A 25842-nucleotide genomic window follows, 5' to 3' on the forward strand; every position below is an offset into this window, starting at 1 on the left:
CAGAATATTCCAGGAGAAATACGGATGGAATAAGCTGCTGCTTATAAGAGAATCAGTTTAAAATTGACATCGAAATTAGGGCATTCAGGACAGGGAGGGTTTTGTTCATGGGACAGCTTTTTATGGAAAGTTTGCAATAGTCAAACTTTTGGTATAAATTCTATGTTATTCTATGTGAACCACCTATTTCTTCCTATACAAATAAATCTCCCTTAACTTTGCCTTCTTTTGCTGAAGTCTAGATTGTTGGAAATCTGGTATTGTTTGTTTAAACTTCTGATCTATTTTAATATTCTCAAAACCATAACTAGATACATATTGCAATTTAAAAGTTTCTCTCATTTATGTATTTTCTTCAAGATATAAAATTATATTCAATATACCAATGCTATCAAGCTAAACTATTAGAAATTTTATTGCTTTTCTTTTAGCTTACTGTAAAAGTGCTTCAACTCTTTTTAATCAGTTTAGATACATCATATGGTGTTAATATGTAGCCATCTGATTTGCAGCAACCATCTGTTGTTGAATATTTTATATGTCTCCTTTTCTCCATTATACAGGGCTCTGTACCATATTCCAATGTAAAACTTCCTCTCCTCATTTAACTTTCAGAATAAATGTTTAGGGTTGAGGTTGCTAGTACAAAATTACTAGCATGTTTATGATTCTCAAATTATGTACCAATATGTTTTCCAGAAGAGTTAGATGAATGAACCAGATTCATTGCTATTTTAAGAGGTATAATTTAAAATAGTGGAATTAAAAAGATTAATTTTTTAAAGGGATTCAATTTCATCTCACACTGGATATATAGGCAGTGCTTAAAAATACTGCTCATGCAAATTTTTAATGTCATTTTGTCAATTTATCCTTTGAAAAACATGTTATTTATAACTCTTTGGGGTCAGGTAGTTGATGAGTATTCCTTTATTTGAGACTCAAGGAGGTGGGAGGTTGCTACTTTCTTCAATGACACATGACTCCTCATTGATTTCACTGGGATTGATAGTTTTCCAGTAGCAAACACAGAAAGAATTTAAAAATTAGTTATTATTAGGGTAAGTTTAGGTAAACGAAAAATTGCTAAGATAGTTTGGAAATATCTTGTGTACTACTCACTTTCTGCTAATATTGTCATATTAAATTAGTATAGAAATATTTATCAAGAACATGAAATAATAATGTATACTAACTTACTCTTAACTAATTAGTAAGCTTATATTTGACTAATTTTTCTCCTTGTCAAACTGTTATAGGATTCAATACAGAATTATCTATTGCCTTTAAGATAATTATCTTTCAAAAAAATTAAAATGATAGACCTTGTGATCAAAACCATCAGCACATTATATTCTCAGTTGCCAATGTTCTAATACTAATTTAAGAAATTTCCTAATTTGATCAAATAAGTAGGTTGGTGTTTTATATTTAGTGGATATTTAGAATTTAAAATTGCATTACTTAAAAAACATCCTTAAAAAGGAGTGAAAGGTCAAGATTTATTTATTAGATTAACATAGGGCCTGTCTTCCTCTTAATCTCCTGTCCACTTGGCTTTCTCTGCACAATGAATGTATCTGAAACAGGAATGGATGCATGTAGGGCTGAGGGCTACAATGATGTATTTGAGGTTTACCAAATATATTTAAATGTGTTGAAAATTACATAGATAATTTTCTTCTCTGCTACTTGCTAAATAATACATATTTTTTCATTTTAAAATACATTTTGAAGATGAGTTACACACTTATCAGCATTGGTCATCTGAGGCAGGATTTAAGAATAACCATGGTGTCATTTCTGCTCTGGGTCAGGGGCTGTGGCAGTTGTTCTCACTGCACATGACCTTCCCCTGTTCTCTGACTGCAGCAACTTTCTATTTGCAGGGACAATCTGATCACCACAGGAGTCCTATTGATAGACATTCTAATTAAACCTACAGGGAAGTGTAGGCTTACAAAATTTTAAGTAAGATTTTGGAACAATTGTCTAGATGACTCATGGAAAAGTTTTCAGTGGAAAAGGTAACTGGCTTTTCATAGAGTACATAAAAACTGTAATTAGTAAGAGCACATTATTATAAGCAACATTTTCAAGTCTCCAAATATGATACTCAAAATGAACTTGGGAAATAAATTTGAGAGCTATACATGAATATATTGGGGAATTATACTTGATTAGAACCAAATGTAAAAGTTATTGGAAAATGATTAATAGAGTCTTAAGATTGAGCAATGGTGGTTGCCTATTTGCATATGTAACTGATTGGCCATCACCTTCTGAGTCCTCATTCCTTGCTCTCATTACTTCACTAAGATGCACTCTCATTAATGAATCAGAACATGTAATGACTCAGGTGGATAGAAACTCTAGAAAAGTCACCCCAGCACTGAAGTCCTTGATAGAAAAGAGAAATTCCTACTTCTTTCCTGAGTGATCCAGTGAAAGAACTTGGCATGGAGACAGATATTCTGTGTAAAATTCCAGATCAAGCATCTGGTGTTTGCTTGAACTTAAGCCCTGGAAGCATGAGTTTCCTGTCAATGAAACAAGAATATAAATCCTAGAATGTTCCCTGAGCAGTGAGTCTTGTATAATGGCTCCCCTTTCCTTATTTCACTTATGCACTATAACAACACTTGGAGGTAGGCATTGTTTTTGTAAAATTCTCTCCTAATGTCTAAATGAGGTAATTAAAAAGAGCCGACACATTTAGTGTAGCCTTATGATATGTTCTCTATCACTTGGTACTCATAGATCCTTCACTTTGATTAAGAAGAAATTGAATCCTGAAAAGACCAAATTCAGTTTAGACCATAAAGAAAGTTTTTAGGAGTATCCATGCTTTACAACTACCACTTCAATTGCATGTTCTTTCTTCTTGTAGGCTTAAGGGTCTTCAGATCAGAGATGGCTAGTAGTCACCCATGCCAGCTCCCAAAACAAAGGCAAAAATGAATAATACAGCTACAGTCCTCATCTCTTCATTATGGAGGGGAGGTGAATGCTTCCCAATGATCTCCTTAGGCCACTATTAAATAATCAAACCTGTCTTTTGAGATTAAAAACCAATATTATTCTTCTCTACCATATAAGGATGATTTCATTCATCTTTATAGATGCTCTAACAAGGTAATGAATACTATATCACCACTTCAGTTCTGCTTGTTCTCCAGCTCCTATCCTCAATAAATGTCTAAATTGTGTTCTCAATCATAAAAGAAGCACTGAAGACAATAGTGCATTTGGATGCACTGACATACTTGATGACTCTAAAACTACTTGGGTCGGAAGCAAATCTGTATCAAAATTGCAAACTTCAAAGATAACTGTTTCATGTTCACCATTTCCTTGGACATCATGCCCAATCAAAGCTTTGTAAGTGAATTTGTACTCCTGGGGCTTTCACAGAATCTAACTGTTCAGAAAATAGTATTCATTGTGTTTTTCATGGTCTACATTGCAACTGTTGTGAGCAACATACTGATTGTAGTGACCATCGTCTGTAGCCCTGCACTGCTGGGCTCCCCCATGTACTTTTTCTTGGCATTCTTATCCTTCCTGGAGGCCTGTTTCTCCTCTTCCATCACCCCAAAGATGATTGTGGATTCCCTGTATAAAAGGAAAACTATCTCTTATAAAGGATGCATGATTCAACTTTTTGCTGAACACTTCTTTGGTGGCACTGAGATGATTATCCTCACAGCCATGGCCTATGACCGCTATGTGGCCATTTGCAAGCCCTTACACTACTCTTCCATCATGAACTGGAGGCTCTGTGGCATTCTGGTGGGGGTGGCCTGGACAGGCGGCTTCATGCATTCTATCATCCAGATTCTCTTTATTTTCCAGCTGCCCTTTTGTGGCCCCAATATCATTGATCATTTCATATGTGACTTGTATCCATTACTAGAGCTGGCCTGCACCGACACTCACATCCTAGGTCTTTTGGTGGTTGCCACTAGTGGGTTTATGTGCATGATAATTTTCTGCTTGTTGCTTGTCTCCTATGGTGTCATCTTGTTCTCCCTAAGAACACACAGCTCTGAAGGGCAGAGGAAAGCTCTGTCAACCTGTGGCTCCCATATTACTGTTATGGTTTTGTTCTTTGTCCCATGTATATTTATATATGCAAGACCTCCTTCTGCCTTCTCTTTTGACAAAGTGGTGGAAATATTTTATACCATCCTGACTCCCTTGCTCAATCCTTTGATTTATACTTTCAGAAATAGGGAAATGAAAAATGCTATAAGGAAAATGTGGAAGAGATTGGTGTTAGTTTCTGATGAAAAATAAGATATTAGACTCAAAACATAGTGTAAAGAGCAAAGCAATCTAAATGGACATAGACAAACTTTATGGGATGTTCAGCACATATTAAGAGGTAATACACTTCTATAGAAAAAAAAAAACATTTGAGTAGTCAAAGATGATGTTTTCATTTTTACAGCAGGTGTCTAATCTGAACTGGCAGGTCAATGTCCATACATGTGTATTTTTATGTTTACCTGGAATCTAATCAAGAAAGAATGAATCTAAAAAGTAAAAGAAAGTTTTGAAAGATTACATCTCTATTTACTTGATTATTAAATTTTTTGTGTTTGTGTTGCCAGTTGAAAATAATTTTATTTGAGTAATTATCATTAAAGAGATCATTCAAATTTAGACAAATCTTAATTGTCATTCTAGTAGTTAAGGTTGTTTACTCTCAGGTTGACATGTGGCTTCTGGAATAAATACATTTATAGAAAGAAATTTCAATTTTCCCCTAGCCCATCAACACTAATAAAATGGCTGTTCAGTATTGTGGGCAAAAATACTGACTTTTTCTGTTATTTTCATAATCATCCATGCTAGTTTGAAAGTAGAAGATTGCATACACAAGTTTTCTTCCTAAGAAGAGACATAGCCAAATATAAAAATATTTCATTGCTCTTTGGGATAAGTCCGAGAGGTGTTCAGATTGGGTCTAAAACACCAACTGGAAAATGTGTGGATCTGCAGACCAGGTGTGTCACAAAGCTTTAGGCATGCCAATGCCCCTGTCCACCATTCCCTTTCTTCTCCACCAGTTGTCCTCTCATAGCAGGGGTAGCTTCATGTTCTTTCCTTTCACACAGTTCTCTTCATTAAGTAGTTCATGTATCTCTAATATCCAGCTTGAGAAACAAGGAACTGATATCATTGGGTCAATTAATTTATGGATCTGTGAATCCAATATTTGAAATAGCATAAAATAAAACATTATTCAGGACAGGTTATAGAGACCACTACAGATTCATATCTAATCCATCATGCACTTGAATACAAACACATTTTATCATTTTAACTCCCAACCTCATATTATATACTTAGGTAATGATATACATGTGTAGAGAAGATATAATATTCATTCAAGAAATAAGTACTGAAAGACATCTACCCAATATTACATGTTTTTTTTTTTATTCTCACAAGCCTGCTTATCAGAATTTTGAAGAATCCTGGCTATAATAGTTATTTTTACATTCCATTTTCAATATTGATTTTTGCCAAACCATGGTGACACTCATTCCAATGTATTTATCTTTAGCATTATATCTGTTGAGTTAGTGTAAGTTTGGCTAATGTCATTAATTTAGTTAGAAACACTATATCAATATAAAATGTGGAAATATATTTTATATATTTTATATAAAATATAAATTAATGGAGAGCTGGTTTATAATTTAATTGATTCAGGAATTTTATTTGCTACCTCTTAAGTCAGATAAAAATCACCATTGTACTGTAAATCTTGCAATGGTTCTCCCTCCCAACTACTGTCTATTCCAGCCATAGATCTGTTTCCCCTTTGGACTGTGGGGTTTTCCTTATCTAATGCCCTGCTGTTCTTCCTTTCTGGCTGTTGCTCAAAATGACATTTTTTTTTTTTTACTCTTATTCTCCCTCCTTTCTCTAACCTTTCTGCATTCCTCAGTATAATATTTTAAATACATATTTCCAGTGCTTTTCTTTTGGGTGGAGGTCAAGACGGCTGAGTAGAACTCTGGTAGTATTCTCATTTCCTCCACTATTCAAAACTGAAACAGTTGGAGAGGAGCTTCTCATAAGGCAGGTGACTAAGGGAATGCAGTGAAGTTCAGTATTGGACAGTGAGATATTTGGAGATTGTCAGAGGTTCTGGTTATTAGAACAGAGGGAGATAATGCACACTGGACCATTCCTATACTGGCACATCTGGAGTCATGCAGGGGAAGGTGGTGACAAAAAGGGAAGAAAAAGAGACATAGAGAACAAAATTGGTATAGAAACATCTGCGTATCAGAAAATAAGTAAATAACTTAGCTGATCTGGGAGCTGAATAGTATGTGAGAAGTGCTCCGAGTTTCGGCACTTATGAATGGAGAGCTGCTGTAGTGAGTCATCTGTGGGGTCAGACCTGGGCTTGTTGCTTTGGGAAACATAAAGTCCCCACATCTTCATTTTCCCTGGAGATTACAGGAAATATTTCTAGGCTGACAAAGCCAGCATCTACCTTGTGGCATAGTTTAACCCTGGTCTAATGCCACTGAAGCAAGATGTTATGATGTGAATATGAGTCTCCACACCCAAATCTCCTGTATTAATGCAGAAATGAGGAATGATTGGATTATGAGAGCTGAAACAATCAGTCCATCCTAGTTTGAATGGGTGGTAACTGTAGGTGATTGGGTTAGGCCTACAGGAGTTGGTTCACTGGGGGTGTTCCCTGGAAGGCTGCATCTTCCCTGTGGTCCTTCCCTGCTGCTCTCTGCTTTCTTACTGCCATGAGGGGAGCAGCTTTCCTCTGCTAGATCCTTCCCTCATTATGTACTGCCTTACTTGGGTCCAGCGCAATGTCATTGGACATCTGTGGATTGAGACCTCTGGAACTTTCAGTCCCAAATAAGTTTTTCCTCCTCTAAGTTGATCTTGTCGGTTATTTTGATCACAGTGATGCAAAAACTGAATAAAGCATAAGCTCTTTGAATAATATATAAAAAGAGATGGTTGAAAGCCAAGGCCACCAAAACCCACCTTCCAGTTGGCAGCTGGAACAGATCCTAGGGTACTCTCTATCATCTGGGCATGTTGTGCTTCTCCCTGGGAACTGAGGATTATGCAGTGGGGGAAAGGGGTGAGTTTCACAGAGCTGCCACTCATGCTAAGGAGGGATACACTGAGCTCACTGAGCTTCTGGAATCACCTCAGGGCTTTGCGGATGGGCTGTGGAGCCTGACTGTCTCACGATTTTAAAGTAAGGATGCTGGTTTAGATGAGGTAATAAATAAATATGGAATTCTCCAACCCAGGGCTGACATGGTCACCACCTCCATACCAACACACATTCAGAAGTTATGCTGTTGTACCTTGGACATTTGCAACCCCTGGATACCTGGCGTGTTCCAAAACCAGAAATTCTCAAAATGGTCTCACCATCTTAAATATGTTGGCCAGGAGGAGTTTTAGTCTTTCTAATTTGTTTTTTTATTTCCCTCTCATTGTATTTCTGTTGTTTGGTTTTGTTTTGCCTCATTCTTTCTTCACACAGTTAAGCCTTTTACATATTAAAAAAAATCACTAGTTGGATTTTTTCCATTTCCTTTCTTTTATCTCACTTTAATTCCCTTCCCTTCTCTCCTTTGTTTTTTATCTTATAATTTTTTCTCCTCTCTTTTTCTTCTTTCTTGTGTTCATTTCCTCTTTCTATATATTTTAATGTGAATATTATTCTCATTAATGTCTAGTTTTTCAGCCTATTATACATTAATATTTCCCCTGTCTTTTCTTTGGCTAATGGAGATGTAGAGAGAAAAAGTGTAAAACCCACACAAAATTGTATCTTGACAAATCATACTGATGGAGAATTTTCAAATCCTAGTTGGGGAAGAGAGAAGCAGTTCTACAGGTTCATGAGATTCAGGGAATCTTCCTTAAATTGCCATTGAGGAAATTTTGGCTTCCTCAGTTTCTTTTTTTCTTTTTTTTTTTTTTTTTACCACATGGAAGGCAGAACTTGTGATGCAGGGGAAATATTTCCCATCCTGACCAACTGGGATACTCTTTCTCTCTCTCCCTTAGATATAGAAGGAAGATAGGGAAACCATCTTTACAGTTTGGCCATCACAGAATACACATTTTTCCATGGAGAATAGGAGAGAGTTGTCACTAAAATTTTCAAAGAACTGATAGGTGATGAAATTTACAATTCACAGCTTTGCATGGAAAATTTCTAATTGTAATGTGATTAAAATGGTGGGTATGGTGGTCAGTTTGATGCAGTGCTTAGTCCTATCCTAAACTGTATATTTGTGCTAATTATTCAGTGTTTCTGTGTTTCTGACTCAGACTCCTCATCTTTAGCGAACATTATGAAGCTAAAAAAAAAAAAAAAAAAAAAAAAAAAAAAAAAAAAAAAACAATAGAAGTAATTGGGGTAATACATGTGGAGCCCAGGGGACAGTGCTCAATACAAAAATGGCCAATAAACAACAAGAACTGTTTTAAAAGATTCAGATCTTGTTTCCAATTGCATTGTGCTGGTTAGAATTTAGTCCTTCAAGTCTAATAAAATTAGACCTGTATTTAGATTTTCAACATCAAGTTAAAATAAATTAGAAATACAATAAGGGCATATTTTTTGTCCTGACTTTCAAAGAGCATTTTATTTTTTTTTCAAAATATATGCTCATTTATCATTAAATCTCTAATAGTTTCCCAAATCTGATGTTTTAGATTAGGAAGTGGAATATTTGAGGCTATCTAAAACTTACCAATGTTGGGATATACCTCAGGAGAAGATGTTAAAGGTAAGAAGGAGTGACTCAAGTCTTAGAGTACAATCTTCTGATTTTCCTGTGTCCTCTCAATTTTCCTTGAGTTCATTTGATGCCAGAAAGACTGTCAGTTTCCTGCTTCAAAATTTCTTAGGACTTTGGACACTGAAATTCTGAACTGCTTTACAGCTAGTTGTCTGCTAATTGTAGAGGTGTAGTCTGTCCTTTGAAAAGAGACAACAGAAAGTGACACAGGTTCATGCATCAATTAGGATGGACAAGAATAGGTTTTTTTTTTCTTCAAAGTTTTTTTTTTTCTACTAAGAGCATAAGAGTTGATACACTTACGGAACTCAGCAGAGCAGCACTGTTGAGAGACAATAGGTACTGAAATTGGAAGCAAACATATTTCTCAGATGATCAAAAGGAGCATGCTTAGCTACTTAAGACAACAAAAAAAACTTTCGTTGATAAATAGTAATCCTGAATCAAAAATATGGTGGATTGTACAATCAAACAATGTGCAATTACAAATAATATATTGCTTTCTTCTTTCAATTTATAATAGGAATATTTATTTAGAGAGTTGGCTGCAAATGTGATTGATATGCACGTGTATGTATTTTGAATGTTTATGAAATTCATTGCTTGAATAGAAGTACAAAAACCTACCTATAGCTCTTCTTTTAATTTAAATGTCATATGTACTTTGAAGTAGAGACAGAATTCCATTAGTTTGCAGAAAAATTTGTGCTAGAATTAGTATTGCTGTTAACATGCATAGGAAGAAAAAAAAATGGGCAATATTTCCCAAGGTCACTGCCTCAGGAGATGGTCACAGGTTTTGCTGTGAGGGAGCCCTTAGCTATCCTAAGTGCAACTCCAGCACATTTGAGGGTATGGCAATAAAGAAAGAAAGGACTGTGGAATACTCCAGAAATATTATGGATGCAGTAAGCCATCACCTGTGAGAGAATGTGAGTTTACAAGTGACACCCAGGTGAGTACATAGGAAAGAGCTCCATCTGAGACATGCTCATTTATGGAAAGTTAATAGTTTGAACTTTTTCATAGAAGATTCTATGTTAACCACTTAGCTCCACCTATACAGATGGATATTCCTTTAACTTCCTATTATTTTTCTGAATTGAATTGTATGTAGATGATGGACAATCTGGTATTATTGGGGGGTGAAAGAAGAATGGAGGAACACTTATTGCAATTTTAAGACATCAACAGGTTTCTAGAGACATATGAATTGCCTAAACTGAACGAGGAGGACATAAACAATTTAAATAGACCAATTTCAAGTACTGAAATAGAAGAAGTCATCAAAAGCCTACCAACAAAGAAAAGTCTGGGACCAGATGGGTTCTCAGCCGAGTTCTACAAAACCTTTGAAGAAGAGCTCATTCCAATACTTCTCAAAGTATTCCATAAAATAGAAGAGGAGGGAACCCTCCCAAACTCATTCTATGAAGCCAATATCACACTGATACCTAAACCAGACAGAGACTCATCAAGGAAAGAAAATTTCAGACCAATATCCTTAATGAACATCGACGCAAAAATTCTCAACAAAATTTTAGCAAATCGCATACAAAAACATATTAAAAAGATAGTGCACCATGATCAAGTGGGCTTCATCCCAGGTGTGCAAGGTTGGTTCAACATCAGGAAATCAATAAACGTAATTCACCATATTAATAGACTTAAAGTCAAGAATCAAATGATTATTTCAACAGATGCAGAAAAAGCATTTGATAAAATACAGCACCCCTTCATGCTCAAAACACTAGAAAAAATAGGGATAGTGGGAACATTCCTTAACATTGTAAAGGCCATTTATGCTAAGCCCATGGCTAATATCATTCTAAATGGTGAAAAACTGAAAGCATTCCCCCTAAAAACTGGAACAAGGCAGGGATGCCCTCTTTCACCACTTCTATTCAACATCGTTCTTGAGACTCTGGCCAGAGCAATTAGACAAACCAAAGAAATTAAAGGGATACGACTTGGAAAAGAAGAACTCAAACTATCCCTGTTCGCTGATGACATGATTATATATTTAGAGGAACCTGGAAATTCCACCAGAAAACTCTTAGAACTCATAAGTGAATTCAGTAAAGTAGCAGGTTACAAGATCAATGCCCATAAATCCAACGCATTTTTATACATAAGTGATGAATCTTCAGAAAGAGAAATTAGGAAAACTACCCCATTCACTATAGCCTCAAAAAAAATAAAATACTTGGGAATCAATCTCACAAAAGAGGTGAAAGACCTCTACAATGAGAACTATACAACACTAAAGAAAGAAATTAAAGAACACGTTAGAAGATGGAAAGATCTTCCATGTTCTTGGATAGGAAGAATTAATATTGTCAAAATGGCCATACTACCTAAAGTGCTATACAAATTCAATGCAATTCCAATTAAAATCCCAATGACGTACCTTACAGAAATAGAGCAAGCAATTATGAAATTCATCTGGAAGAATGAGAAACCCAGAATAGCTAAAGCAATCCTTAGCAGGAAGAGTGAAACAGGGGGTATTGCAATACCAGATCTTCAACTCTACTACAAAGCAATAGTAACAAAAACAGCATGGTATTGGTACCAAAATAGAAAGGTAGATCAATGGTACAGAATAGGGGACACGGACACAAACCCAAATAAATACAATTTTCTCATACTAGACAAAGGGGCCAAAAATATGCAATGGAGAAAAGATAGCCTCTTCAACAAATGGTGCTGGGAGAATTGGAAATCCATATGCAACAGAATGAAACTAAACCCATATCTCTCACCATGCACGAAACTAAACTCAAAATGGATTAAGGACCTCGGAATCAGACCAGAGACCCTGCAGATTATAGAAGAAAAAGTAGGTCCAAATCTTCACCTTGTTGGTCTAGGACCAGACTTCCTTAACAGGACTCCCATAGCACAAGAAATAAAAGCTAGAATCAACCACTGGGATAGATTCAAACTAAAAAGCTTTCTCTCAGCAAAGGAAACTATCAGCAATGCGAAGAAAGAGCCTACAGAGTGGGAGAATATCTTTGCCAATCATACTTCAGATAGAGCACTAATCTCCAGAATCTATAAAGAACTCAAAAAACTCTACACGAAGAATACAAATAACCCAATCAACAAATAGGCTAAGGAAATGAATAGACACTTCACAGAAGAAGATCTACAAGCAATCAACAAACATATGGAAAAATGTTCAACATCTCTAGTAATAAGAGAAATGCAAATCAAAACCACCCTAAGATTCCATCTCACCCCAATTAGAATGGCGACTATCAAGAATACGAGCAACAACAGGTGTTGGCGAGGATGTGGGGAGAAAGGTACACTCATGCATTGCTGGTGGGGCTGCAAATTAGTGCAGCCACTCTGGAAAGCAGTGTGGAGATTCCTTAGAAAACTTGGAATGGACCCTCCATTTGACCCAGCTATCCCACTCCTTGGCCTATACCCAAAGGACTTAAAATCAGCATACTACAGAGATACAGCCACATCAATGTTCATAGCTGCTCAATTCACAATAGCCAGACTGTGGAACCAACCTAGATGCCCTTCAATTGATGAGTGGATAAAGAAACTGTGGTATATATATACAATGGAATATTACTCAGCCATAAAGAATGATAAAATTATGGCATTTGCAGGCAAATGGATGAAATTGGAGAATATCATACTAAGTGAGATAAGCCAATCTCAAAAAGCCAAAGGACGAATGATATCGCTAATAAGTGGAGGATGACACATAATGGGGGGGAGGGAAGGGTTAGTGTTAGGGTTAGAGTTAGGGTTAGGGAGGCGGGCAAGTATGGAGGAAGGAAGGACTGTATAGAGGGTAAAGAGGGGTGGGGGGGGAAGGGAAAAAATAACAGAATGAATCAAACAACATTACTCTATGTAAATTTATGATTACACAAATAGTATGCCTTTGCGCCATGTACAAACAGAGAAACAACATGTATCCCATTTGTTTACAATAAAAAAAAGAAGTATAATTTAAAATAACAGGATTTTAAAAAGATAGATTTTGACATGAGTGATTCAATTTTTGTCTTATTTTGCATATGTAGAAATGTAGAAACTGCTTAAAATAATTCTGACACCAATATTTTATATCATCCTTCTGATTTCTGATTCTTCAAGGTTAGGCAGCTTGACAAGTGTTAACTGTTTTATAGCTGAAGAGTTAGAAACATGGTATTTTAGTTTAATGACAGAGTATTAGACAAGTTCACAGTGATTCTAGTTTCTGATGCAGATATGGAATGACTTTTAAAATTAATTCATTAGAGTAAGCTTAAATTAACAGAAAATTTACCAAGATAGTCATATTATAATTTTAAATGACAAGAGGAATATTTATCAAGAATATAAAATAGTAAATAGGTTGCTCTTTACCAAACACTTGATGATGTTTCATTTTTTTTTCTACTTCTGTGCTATTTTTGTTCTAAGATTCAATGCAGGATAGCCCATTAAATTCAAGACAATTATCTTTCAAAGATTAAAAATCATAAACCCTGTGATCATAAACTACAAGCACACTATATTCCCCATTGTCCATGTTTTGACACTAATTTTGGAAGTCCCCTTACTTGATAAAAGTACTTGTTTTGTTTACAGCTAATAATTTAAAAAATTTAAATAGTAATGCTCTTAGAAAGCCCTGTAAAAAGGAAATGAAGCAATAAGAATTATTTAATTATTAATTTAACATAGGACCCTGTTTTTATTTAGGACTCCCACTCCATATGGTTTTATTTGTACGAGTCTGTCAAAACAGGAATGAATGCATGTGGGTCTGAGAGCACAATAATGCTTTCAGAGTCCACCAGGGACATTTAAAACTATTATGTACTTAAAAACATATTTTCATTACATCTGAACAAATATGATTCATTTTCATGCATATTTGAAGATGAGTAATACACTTAACATCCTTGGTTCTGGTGAGGCAGGGATTAGGAGTGAACATGAGGTCATTTCTGCTCTTGTTCAGGGGCTGTGGCAGCTTGTTCTGACCACATATCACCTTTCCCTGTGTTATTGACTGCATCAAGGTGTCTACCCGTAGGGTCTAATCTGATCCTCACAGGATGGTCCACACTACAGAACAAGAATAAGATCTTGGATTTGCACACAGGTCTGCATAAGTCTGGAACCAATATTCTCACTGATTTCACTTCATTCTCTTTCATGCTTATGTCTATAGTAAGCTGACAGAACTCTTATATTTGTCCACATATTCTTTTATAATAAATAATTATTCACTGACAATTGGTAAAGGATATTGAGTTCATAGTGCAGACATTGGTTAGGAATGGCCCTGAGACCACAGTGAATGGTTGTTTTAAAGTAAGCAGAAGGACAGACAATAAAGTAACTATTTCATGCTTGTTAGTTTTATTAGCACTTTAAATTGTAAATTGTAGCATTCATAAAATGAGTTTTTTTAATTCTCAAACTAAACACCTGTTACCATTTTTCAAACAACATATATATATACAGATTTATGCATATGAAATTATTCACACACATATACGCTGTTTTCCTGATACATTACAATAGTTTCTACAGGTGAAGACATAATCACCTCTTGAAGCTGTGTCAACCTGTGGAAATCTGACATCAAGAGTTTAGGCAGGCATGGTGGGGCATGCCTGTAATCCCAGCAACTTGGGTAGATGAGGCAGAAGGATTGCAAGCTTAAAGTCAGCCTCAAAAATTTTGCGAAGTTCTAAGCAAATTAGTGAGACCCTGTCCCAAAATAAACAATGAAAAAAGGGCTAGGAATGTGGTTAAGTGGCTCAGCATCCCTGGGTTCAAGCCCTGGTACAAAAAAATAAAAAACAAAAACAAAACAGAGTTCAGATAATTATCGGCAAGAATGATGGAAACATTTTTGTGGCTAAGGCAGCTGGCTTTTAAAGTGAACACATAATAACCACAATTGAGAAGAGCAAATTACCATAAGAAACATTTTCACATTTTCAAATTTGACCCTCATCATAATCCTGGGAAATGAGCAGTAAGATATATAACATCTTTGCTTGAAAAGAAAGTCATAAAATGTGAGTTGCATCTTGGGGAGTTTTACTTGATCGGACTGGGCATATTCTATCAAAAATTAGAAGATGATCAATAAGTCCTGAAGACTCACATTGATATTCAACACTTTGCTTCTCTTTCTCACCTATGTGGTCAATGCCAATTGTCATATGGAGGTGATTGGACTGCCATCTTCTGATTCTTCATCATTTGCTCTTTCCTTTATTGAGATGCTCCATTCACACAAGTGTGAGAAGCCTATAATTTTCAGATGGAAATAGGCTCTAGAAAGGTCACCCCTGCTCTTAAGTTCCTGATAGAAAGAAAAATCCCTACCTCTTTCCTTGTTGATCTAGTGGAAAGGGACTGAGTGTGGGGAAGAAATGTTCTGTGTAAGATCCCTGATCCTGCATCATTTGCTTATTTAAACACACTTGAAGCATGTGATTCCTAACAGAAAAATAGAGTTAACAAGACCTGGACTACTCCCTAGACAGTGAGTTTTGTGTGATTTCTCTCTTTGCCTTATTTCACCTAGTCATTAGTACACTTGGATCTAGGCTTTTTTTCCATGAATATCTGTTCTTCGTTTTAAAGATGATTGTTTTTAAAGACCTCAATTCAATGATGTGCTAAGTGAGTAGACACATTTTTATAGATATCTGTCTTTTATGAAAAAGGAAATGATCCAGGAAAGGTCAAATTCAGTTTAGACTTTGAAGAAATATTTGAGGTATAGATGATTTTAAGTGCCTCCTAAAATGAATGGTGTCTCTTCTATTTGTAGGATATGAGAGTCTTCAGAAAAGAGATGGCATGCTACTCACACTGCCCTTCTCATGACAATGACAAGCAGAACTAATAAAAGCAGTGTCCTCATTTTCTTGTAGGTATGAGTCTTAAGAATGCCTCCCAATAATCCATTTATGAAAGACACTAGAAAATTATCAAAACTGGCATATGAGTGGAAAAACCATTAATCTTCTCATCCATATGAGGATGCTTCCATTTCTCCATATAGAAGTTCTAGCAAATTTAAAGCACAGAATAATTGATCTCCAAATTAATTCTGCCTAATTTCCAACTCCTATCCTTAATAAGTGTCTAAATTGTGTTCTCAATGACAAAAGAAGCATTAAAGATAAAGGTGCATCTAGGTGCACTGAAATATTAATGACTATAAAATAATAATCTGATATAAAGCAAATCTTTCTTGATTATAATTACAAAATGAATGTTAGCTGTTTATTTTCACCATTCCCTGGAAAATGGTGCACAACCAAGGTTTCATAACTGAATTTGTCCTACTGGGGCTTTCACAGAATCCTACAATTCAGAAGATAGTATTTGTAGTGTTTTGTTGGTCTACATTGCGACTATTGTGGGCAACATGCTGATTGTAGTGACCATCCTCTGCAGTCCTGCACTGACCCATGTTCTTCTTCTTATCAGTCCTGTCCTTCCTGGATGCCTGCTTCTCCTCTGTGATCACACCAAAGATAGTCGTGGACTCCATTCATGAAAGGAAAACCATCTCTTATGAAGGATGCATGATTCAACTTTTTGCTGAGCACTTCCTTGGTGGGGCAGAGATGATTGTCCTTACAGCTATGACTTATGACCGCTATGTGGCCATTTGCAAGCCCTTGCACTACTCTTCCATCATGAACTGGAGGCTCTGTGGCATTCTGGTGTGGGTGGCCTGGACAGGGGCCTCTTGCATTCCATCATCCAGATTCTCTTTACATTCCAGCTGCCCTTCTGTGGACCTAATGTCATTGATCATTTCATGTGTGACCTGTACCCATTACTGGGGCTGTCCTGCACTGACACCCACATCCTAGGCCTTCTGGTGATTGCCAGCAGTGGGTTAATCTGCGTCATCAACTTCTCCCTGTTGCTTGTGTCCTATGGTGTCATCTTGTTCTCCCTGAGGATGCACAGTGCTGAAGGGCGGAGGAAAGCTCTGTCCACCTGTGGATCTCACATTACTGTTGTGGTTTTGTTCTTTGTTCCCTGTATATGTACCTATGCAAGACCTCCATCCATCTTCCCCTCTGACAAAATGGTGACAATATTTTATATCATCCTTACTCCCTTGCTCAATCCTTTAATTTACACTTTGAGGAATAAGGAAGTGAAAAATGCCATGAGGAAAGTGTGGAAGAGACTGGTGGTTGTTGCCAGTGAAAAATAAAATGTTAGACTTCACAAAAAAACAGGTAAAAATAATGAAAACAAAATGGTATTACACCAAAATTTTATAGAAAGCCTGTTATCTGGGAATTGGGAAAGCAATTCTATAGAAGTGGCAATATTCACGGGGTCAGAGGTATTTTCACTTTTGTATCAGACATCTACTCTGAGTTGTCAATTTAATATTCCAATATGCAACTTAAGAAGAATCCAGTTTTATTCTTATATATACTCTAATAATCAATAAAAGAGATAGAAAAATGACTTTTTAGATTGCTGGCTATTAATTCTGCATTTTGAAAAAAAAATATGTGGAGGTAGACAAAAAATGTTAAATATTCAGGACACAAACAGTGTATTTCATGTGAAAAAAATATATTAATATTTATTATCATTCTTTTTGCAGTGCTGGTGAATAATCCCACAGCCTCATAAACCCTAGTTAAGCACTCTCCTGCTGAACTATGACCCCCAGTCAGCACAAGGACTTTTTTTCCCATTGACACTTTTATTCTTTTCTGTTTTTGTATACATTATTTTTTGTTATATATAACATTAAGGCTCCTTTTGACACAATTTAAAAAACATGGAATATAATTTCCTCTAGTTATGTCTTCAACATTTCTCCTTTTCTTCTTCTCTGCCCTTTTACTCCCTTCTCTCTACTGATTTTTTTTTTTTTTTTTTTTGCTATTTACTTTTAGTTATTTTTGTTTTCAAATTAGAGTCCTGTGGATGTATGTGGTGGTGAGATTTACTGAGGACTGTTCATAAATATACAAGAAAATCATGTCAGAGTCATTCTTCTTTCTTCCCTTATATCATCTCTTCTTCATCCCTCTCAGTCCCCTTCATCTAGTTCATGGGTCTTTCTTCTATTTTGATGAAATCCTTCATCCATTTTTCCTTTCTCTCTCTTTCTTTTTCTCCTTTATTCTGGACTAGTTTCTGCATATTTGAGAAAAAAAAATCAATCCTTGGTTTTCTGAGTATGATTTATTTTATTTAGCAAGATAGACTCCATTGTATACATTTACCAGCAAATGCTATAACTTCATTCTTCTTCATGCCTAAGTAATAATCCATCATGTCTATATAACACTTTTTTTTATCTTTCCATCTGTTAAATGCCACCCAGCTTAGTTCCATAGCTTGTCTATAGTAAATTTTGCTTATCTAAATATTGATGTGACTCTATCACTACTGTCTGCTGATTTTAGATCTTTTGGATATGTACCAAGGACTAGGATAGCTGCACCAAGTGGTGGTTTCATTATCAGTTTTTGGGGGAATTGCCATACTGCTTTCTAGAGAGGTTGCATTAATTTGCAGTACCACCAACAATGTATGAGTGTACTTTTTTAACCACATCCTCATCAGTACTTATTATTTTTTTCTTGATAATTGTCACTCTGACTGGAGTGACATGAAATCTTGGTCAGTGTAGTTTTAATTTGCATTTTCATGATTGCTAGAGATGGTGAACATTTTTTTAAATGTAATGGTTGGTGAAAGGTATTTCTTCTTTTGAGAAGGGTTTGTTCAGTTCTTTTGCCTGTTTATTGATTGGGTTATTTTATTTAGGTGTGAAGTTTTTTATTTTTTTATATATTCTGAATATTAATTCCCTATCTGAGGAGCAAGTGTCAAAAATCTGCTCCTGTTCTACAGGCTCTCTCTTAATGCTCTCGTTTCCATTGCTGTATGGAAGTTTTTCAATTTGATACTATCCGAGTTATTGAGTTTTGGCTTTATTTCTTGCACTTTAGGAGTCTTGTTAAGAAACCCATTTCCTGTGCTGAAATGTTGATGTGTTGGGCATACATCTTTTTCTAGTAGTTCAGAGTTCCTAGTCTAATTTCTAGGTCTTTGATCCATTGAGTGTAAAATTTTTGGTTTAGAAGGGTGGACTCAGTGACACTGGGGTGACCTGGGTCAGAATAGGCATAGAGAAGAGCAATAATAGGTGTTCTAGTAAGCTTCTTTGCCACTGTAACTAAAGGACCTGACCAGAACAATTGTAGATGAAAAAGTGTTTATTTAGGTTTCATGGTTTCAGAGTCTTAATCCATAGAAGCCTGGCCCAATTCCTCAGGGATCAAGATGAGGAAAAACATCACTGTGGAAAAGTGGGACAGAGGGAAAGAAGTTCACATCTTAATCAGGAATCAAAGAGAGGCTTCAATCACGAGATACAAATATATACCCCAAAGCCACACCCCTAATTCCCACCTCCTCCAGTCACACCACACTACTCCGGTTACCACTCAGTTAATCCCAATCAGGGCATTACATGAGCTTTTGGGGGACAACACATTTAAACTCTAACAATAAAACCTCCACTGTAGGAACTACTGTATCACAAGACTCTATCATTTAATGTGGGTATGTTTGCTGCAGAATATGAGTCACTTTGAATTTCTTAACAGATGAAACTAGGTTGAAGTAGTACTACTATAGATGAGTTCCTCTGGTTAGGTGACTTTCTTCTACCAATTAGCTTTGTGAAAAAAAGGGGCAGAATATTTCAAGAGGGAGTCATTAATGAGTATCTCCTATTCAAATGCAATCAGAGAGGATTCTTGAGCTACCACATTCCCAGCACACTTGTTGCCTGGGAATGTTTCTGTTCAAGGGTATAAAAAAAGAAAAAAAAGAAAAGAAAAACTTAGGAGTCAAGGTAATGAAAGAGGTTAAAGTGCTCTACAATGAAAACTATAGAACACTAAAGAATAAATTGAATACCTTAGAAGATGGGAAGATCTCCCATGTTTTTGATTGGCAGAAATAATTTTGTCAAAATGGCAATATTGCCAAGCACTATACAGATTTAGTGTAATGACTAATAAAATTTCAATGACATTCTTTATAGAAATAGAAAAAGCAGTTATGAAGTTCATTTGGAAAAATAAGAGACCCAGATTAATCCAAGAAATCTTCAGCAAGAAAACTGATGCAGGAGGTATCAATAGTTATAGAAGTTCATTCACAGTAGCAAAGTTATGGAACCAACCTAAGTGCCCTTTGACATATGAATGGATGAAGAAATGTGGTATATAAGCACAATGGAATATTACTCACCCATAAATAAGGTATCTTTGAGAGTGTCATCAGATGTCAGTGAACATAGGCAGCTGAATAAATAATGATCATAACTAAATAAAGTGTAATCAGTGGTACCAAGGAAATTCAGAGACATCACTTCAACAGGAACAAGCTCTACAGAGAGCAGTAAAAGGTGACTTCTGTAGCTGATATGTAGTCTTTAAAAATATCTCACTATATAAACTAGTTACCTGTGACTGGCTTTACCTGTGACTGACTATAGATGAGTCACTGATTTTAGAGATAATTTTTGATGAATTAAATCCCAGTACTTCTCCCACAAAGACAGTTTTCACAAAGACTGATAAGCCAAATCTAAACTTTATGTAGCTATCAGCCTGTATCTGAAAAGCAGTCTTGTTAAAAAAATGTGTAAATACAAATGGAGGTCAAGCTCTCTTGTATCAGAAAAAGACATTAAAACTTTGCTTTAAAAGTTTTGCTTTAAACTGAATAAAGTAATAGGGTATTCAAAACACAGAAAAAATTGCCCTGGAAGTCACATGTTTTACTTGGCTTGTAGTCACTGTCACCAAAAGACCTGACAAGACTACTTTAAGAGGAGAATATGTTCATTCTGGTTCATGGTTTCAGAGGTTTATTCTATAACCTTTAAATAAGGAAGAATGTTAGGGTGGAAGGGCATGGCAGAAAAGGGAAAGCAGCTCTCAACATAGTAGCCAGGAAACAGAGAGAGAGGGAGAGAGAGAGAGAGAGAGAGAGAGAGAGAGAGAGAGAGAGAGAGAGAGAGAGAGAGAGAGAGAGAGAGAGAGAGAGAACTCTACTCAACAGGGACAAAATAGAAACCCCAAAGTCATAGCCACAGTGCCTGTACTAATCCACTGATTAGCTTCCATCTCTCATAATTATTTTACCCCTGAAAATTCTTACATTGTCTTCAACATGAACTTTTGGGGGGCATCTCATATCTAAACCATAACATCATATATCTGGAAATATCTGTGGTTTAATGATGATGAAGAACAAATTTTCAATCAGTTGGGAAATGTAGATCATTGGGCAAATTCTGGAAGGGCAAATTGCTAGTTCCTCTTCCTGTACCTCACATCTCCTTGGCTATGAGTCCCTCCATCTCTCTTTCTAATTCCTGATTTGAATTTGAGGGGAAAGAACACCCCATTGTTTTCATATTATGCAAAATAATATTTTAGTTAACTGTTATAATTCATCTTCACAGTATTATTTACATATATGGCACACTTTCTCTAAGAGAAACAAATAAACAATAAAGAATTAAGCAAAGCAGTACAGGGAATAAGAATAAGATGCTAAGGATGTTATCAAGTGAGAACCAGGGTTGCAGAAAGCTTTGATAGAGTCTAATTGCTGAATGATATTTTTAAAATATCAACTTAATCTAGAATATGATTCATGCCTGGAGAATCTTCTGTGTCAGAAACCACATGTAAAATTTTAATTAATGGAAAATTACCCTTCTTTTAAGTGTATGGACTGTGGAAGTAATGGTCCCTTGGGGTCCCAACTTGTTTAACATGTCACTTAAATTTTGCAATTTTTGTGAAGTATGAATAGACATTAAAAACATCTCTTAGATGTAGAGCAAAGACTGGATATTACCCTTTGGGGCCCACTGAGTGAAATTTTCTCCATAGAGATTAGGAAATGAGCATTACTGGAAGTTTCAAGGAACTGACACATAGTAAGACTTTTAGTTCAACTTTTTGGATAGGTTGTGGTGCAGTGCTTAAAATTGTGGGTACTGGGGTGGTATGAACTTCCATGCACAAGATGCCTATGTCAGCAACTCTGCACTTGGTATAACTGCATGACCTTTACAACCTTCTACTTCTTGAGTTTAATGAGGGTTATCACATTAGAAAGGTCAAGGAATGTGGAATTGAATAAAATAATATACGTGAAGAACACAGTACATAGTTGATGCAGAAAGTGTCCAGCAGGTCTCAGAGTGCATTGTTGTGAGCGGCAGTGACTTGGTGCATTGATGACATTAAATCTAATCAAATAAGACCCATTGTCAACTTTTTATATTCAAGGTAAATCCAAACACTTAGAAAGACATCAAATGCATTTTGTGCACGTGTGTGTGTGTGTGTGTGTGTGTGTGTGTGTGTGGGGGGGGTGAAGGGGGGAATTTATAATTAATTGGGTATTCCAAATGATGAACATGGAATATTATTCTAAATATGTAGATATTTATTCTTACTTCTTAATTAATTTTTTAATTATCCATTTTTAATAGACACATGGTGATTATAGATAAAGGAACAATTTGATCAGATCAAGGTAATTGACATTATCTGTCACCTCAAACATTTATCTTTTATTTGAGTTGGAAAATTAAAAAAATCATCTCTAACAGCCTTTTAGAAATATGCAATGAGTTGGTTTCAACCCTGGTCATTGTACTTTGCTGTTCTTCCTATCCTGAGGCATCACTGTACCTTTTATCCATGCCCTGTCTGTCTTCCCACCCCACTTTCCCAGGCTCATAGAAATAGGATCTTACACTCTGCTTCTTTAAGATCTATTCTTTTAGCTTCCACATATATGTGACAACAGGTGGTATCTGTTTATGTCTGGCTTTTTTCAAGTGCATATTATTGTGTTACTTCTCTGACAGAGTTTTTCTGAGAGTATTCTCATTTATAATGTACTTGCTAATGTTTGTACCACTCTGACATTTCAGATTAAAGTGATTTTTTCAGATGCTATAGAAAGAACACAGGCATATTAACATGTTAACCATAAGTCTTACAGGATTAGTCACAGACTCATTAATACAGAATGTGACATTCCCTATTTCCATAACATGCCACTAAAAAGCACAGAGAAAAATATTAAGGCCAAAAACAAGTGACTAAGCCACAGAATGGAGTTTTAAATTTTAACTCTATTTGCTGAATTGTTCCTATGTGCATTTGATGTCATAAGTAGCATTGGTTTCTGGCCTCTGAATTTTTCAGAAAAATCTAAGTGGCTGAGCTCTGAACTGCTTTATTGCTGGTGGTTTTGGCTTTGTCTCTACCTTAAAATGAGCTAAACCAGTGAGACAACGCAGGAGAAGACTCAGGTATTCATCTGGAAGTGAACCTTTGGAAACAAAGAATTTTTTTTCTCAAATTCTAGATGTATATTATATGTGTGTATATGTAAATATATATATACATATATGCAGATATCTGTCTTAAATATACATCATACATATAGAAGATTTAAAATAGGAAATCAAAAAAGGAATCTAAAATCTGAGAGAATTTATTTCTGAATAATTAGACTGAATCAAAAATATAGTTCATTTAAATAAATTATAGGGAAGGTAATACAAATAGGATTTCATTGTTTTAATTTGCAATAAAAATATTTAGAAACAATATGTAAATGTAACTGGTATGCACAAACACATATGTATGTAAATGAATCTGAAATGTACTGCTTGAGATATGATTACAAAACTATGATGACAACCTTACTTCTAATCACTCTTTTAGGTGTGAATGTTATGTAGGTGTTTGAAAGTTAATAAAGAAATTGTATTTCTTTTATAATGGTCCTAAATTTATTTGTGCTGATAAAATTAGTAGGAAAAAAAAAAAGTAGACAAAGGGAAGCACACTTCTCCAAGTCACTGCCCCAGGAGATGATCCAGTGCCCACAGTTCATGCTGTGAGGGGCCATGAACAATCACAGATGCACCTCCAGCATATTTGAGGATATGGTTATGGAGAAAGGAAAGACAACAGAACACAGATTCCACTGAAAGTTTTAATACTAATATTTGAAATTACTTTCATCAAGAAAAGAAGGGATTTGATTTGTTTACCTCCAACAACATTTTAATTACCCAATGATATTGCTTTTAGGCCACCCAGAAAAAAGGAAGTGGAGCAATAAGATTTATGTAATTATTAGATTAATTTAGGACCCTGTCTTCACCTTCCCACTCCATTTGGTTTTCACTGCACAATGAAGCATCTGAAGGAGGCATGGATACAGGCATGGATAATATATGCAGGTGCTACTATGGACATTCAGAAGTGTGTGCATTTAAAAATACTATTTTTTCACAGCTAATGACCATTGACAGTATGATGTTTATGACCCATCTGATTTCCAAAAGAAACCTACTGATTGACATTCTTATTAAACCATAAGCACATTATAACCTGAGGCTTACAGAATTTTAAGGATTTGAAGTAACCTGATCCTTGTCATAGAACAAATAGAGGGATCTGAATTTGAACAGAGCTCTACACAACTCTGGTGCTGATGTTGTCAATCACTTGTTTACTTTGTCTTTCCTGCTTTGGTCTAGATTAAGATCTACACTGTTAGATGATGGATTGCTACCCTTTAATCTGTAATCAGTAGTTTCCAACTGATCCAATGAAGTGCCAGAGTTTCTTCTATATTACTGTTTTTTTGTAAATGACTATGGAGTTCAAAGTACAGATATTCATCAAAATAAACTGTGAACAAAATGCAAATGATTACTTTAAGATAAGTAAGTGAATATTAATTTATAGAAATAAAAATTAACTAACTGTAAAAATTTTAAATTGCTCTGCTTACTCTAAATTGGAGTCATGAAACTCTGTTCATTTTTTATTCTCATATAAAACCCATTATTCACTGATTTTTCATCTTTACACACACACACACACACACACACATATTTTAATGAATTCAAATGAATTTTCCTGTTCTTGTATGTATACATCATAATGAATCCCACCAACATGTACATCCATAAGAATGGGGTGTTAATAAAAAGAAGACATATTTCATGCTTGTATAATTCTATCAAAATGAATTCTACTGACAAGTATCAGTAAAAAGAACCAATAAGATTATATATATTTACATATACATGTGGAAAAGTTTATGTGAATGCACACATATAATATTTCACTGATACATTTTGGTTGTGCATACAGGTAACGGCACATAATTCTCTGAAGTTTTGTCTATGGACTGTGATATTAAGCATTCAAGTAGTCATCTGTATGACTCATGGAGGAGATTTCTCCAGGCAAGGCACTGATTTCTTTAAGTGAGCCCATAATAACTACAATGGGTAAAGGCCCATCAGCATAAGCAACCTTTGCACACTTTCAAATTTGTACTTCATGATAACCCTGGGAGATGAACAGGTAAGTTATAAATGAAAATCTCTTCCTGACAAGAAAGCCTCATCAGTTTGGAAATTTTATCTTGAGTTATCCCTGTTGTAGTAAACATTGGCTAAAGATTAAGCCTCTGGGTGTGGCTGACATCTAGCATTCTCTTCCTTACCTATGTGGTTGTTGCTGCTTTGCATGTTTAGGGGATTGGCCATACATTCTCATTCCCCATCATTTGTTGGGTTTCCATCATCAAGGTGCCTCATTCAAACATGAACAAAGAACCAGAGGCTTCAAGGATTACAACTGAAGAGAAATTCTAGAAAGATCAGTCTGTACCAAACTGCATGTTGGAAAAGAAAAATCCCCAGATCATTTCTTGTTGATCCAAGGTAAAGGATTTGTTGTGGGGACAGAGGTGCTGTCCGTGACATTCTGTGTCAATCATCTATTGTTTGGTTGAACAAAGGGTTGTTAAGCTTGTGTTTCCCATTAGTAAAATTGGGATGATAGTGTCTAACAAAGACCGGCTTCTAGATAGTGAGCCCTAAGCATTG

At 35.6% G+C, this 25842-nt stretch overlaps 2 protein-coding genes and 1 pseudogene across 3 annotated transcripts in view; all 3 read left to right on the forward strand.

Moving 5' to 3' along the window:
- Positions 1-25842, forward strand: part of LOC306639796 (olfactory receptor 4A5-like) — a gene marked incomplete at both ends in the record, with an annotated part of 343811 nt that overhangs the window by 162020 nt on the left and 155949 nt on the right. The window lies entirely within an intron of this gene.
- Positions 3364-4299, forward strand: LOC306639018 (olfactory receptor 4C15-like; the record flags this gene model as incomplete). The annotated part of the gene is made up of 1 exon (XM_079102461.1): positions 3364-4299. The coding sequence occupies one exon, from the start codon at positions 3364-3366 to the stop codon at positions 4297-4299; it is 936 nt and encodes a 311-aa protein (XP_078958587.1).
- Positions 16130-17058, forward strand: LOC306638482 (olfactory receptor 4C15-like; annotated as a pseudogene). The gene has a single exon. The product of its transcript is annotated as an olfactory receptor 4C15-like (transcript).

This window comes from Sciurus vulgaris (genome assembly GCF_902686455.1).
Source record: "Sciurus vulgaris genome assembly, chromosome: 11".
Lineage (NCBI taxonomy): Eukaryota > Metazoa > Chordata > Mammalia > Rodentia > Sciuridae > Sciurus > Sciurus vulgaris.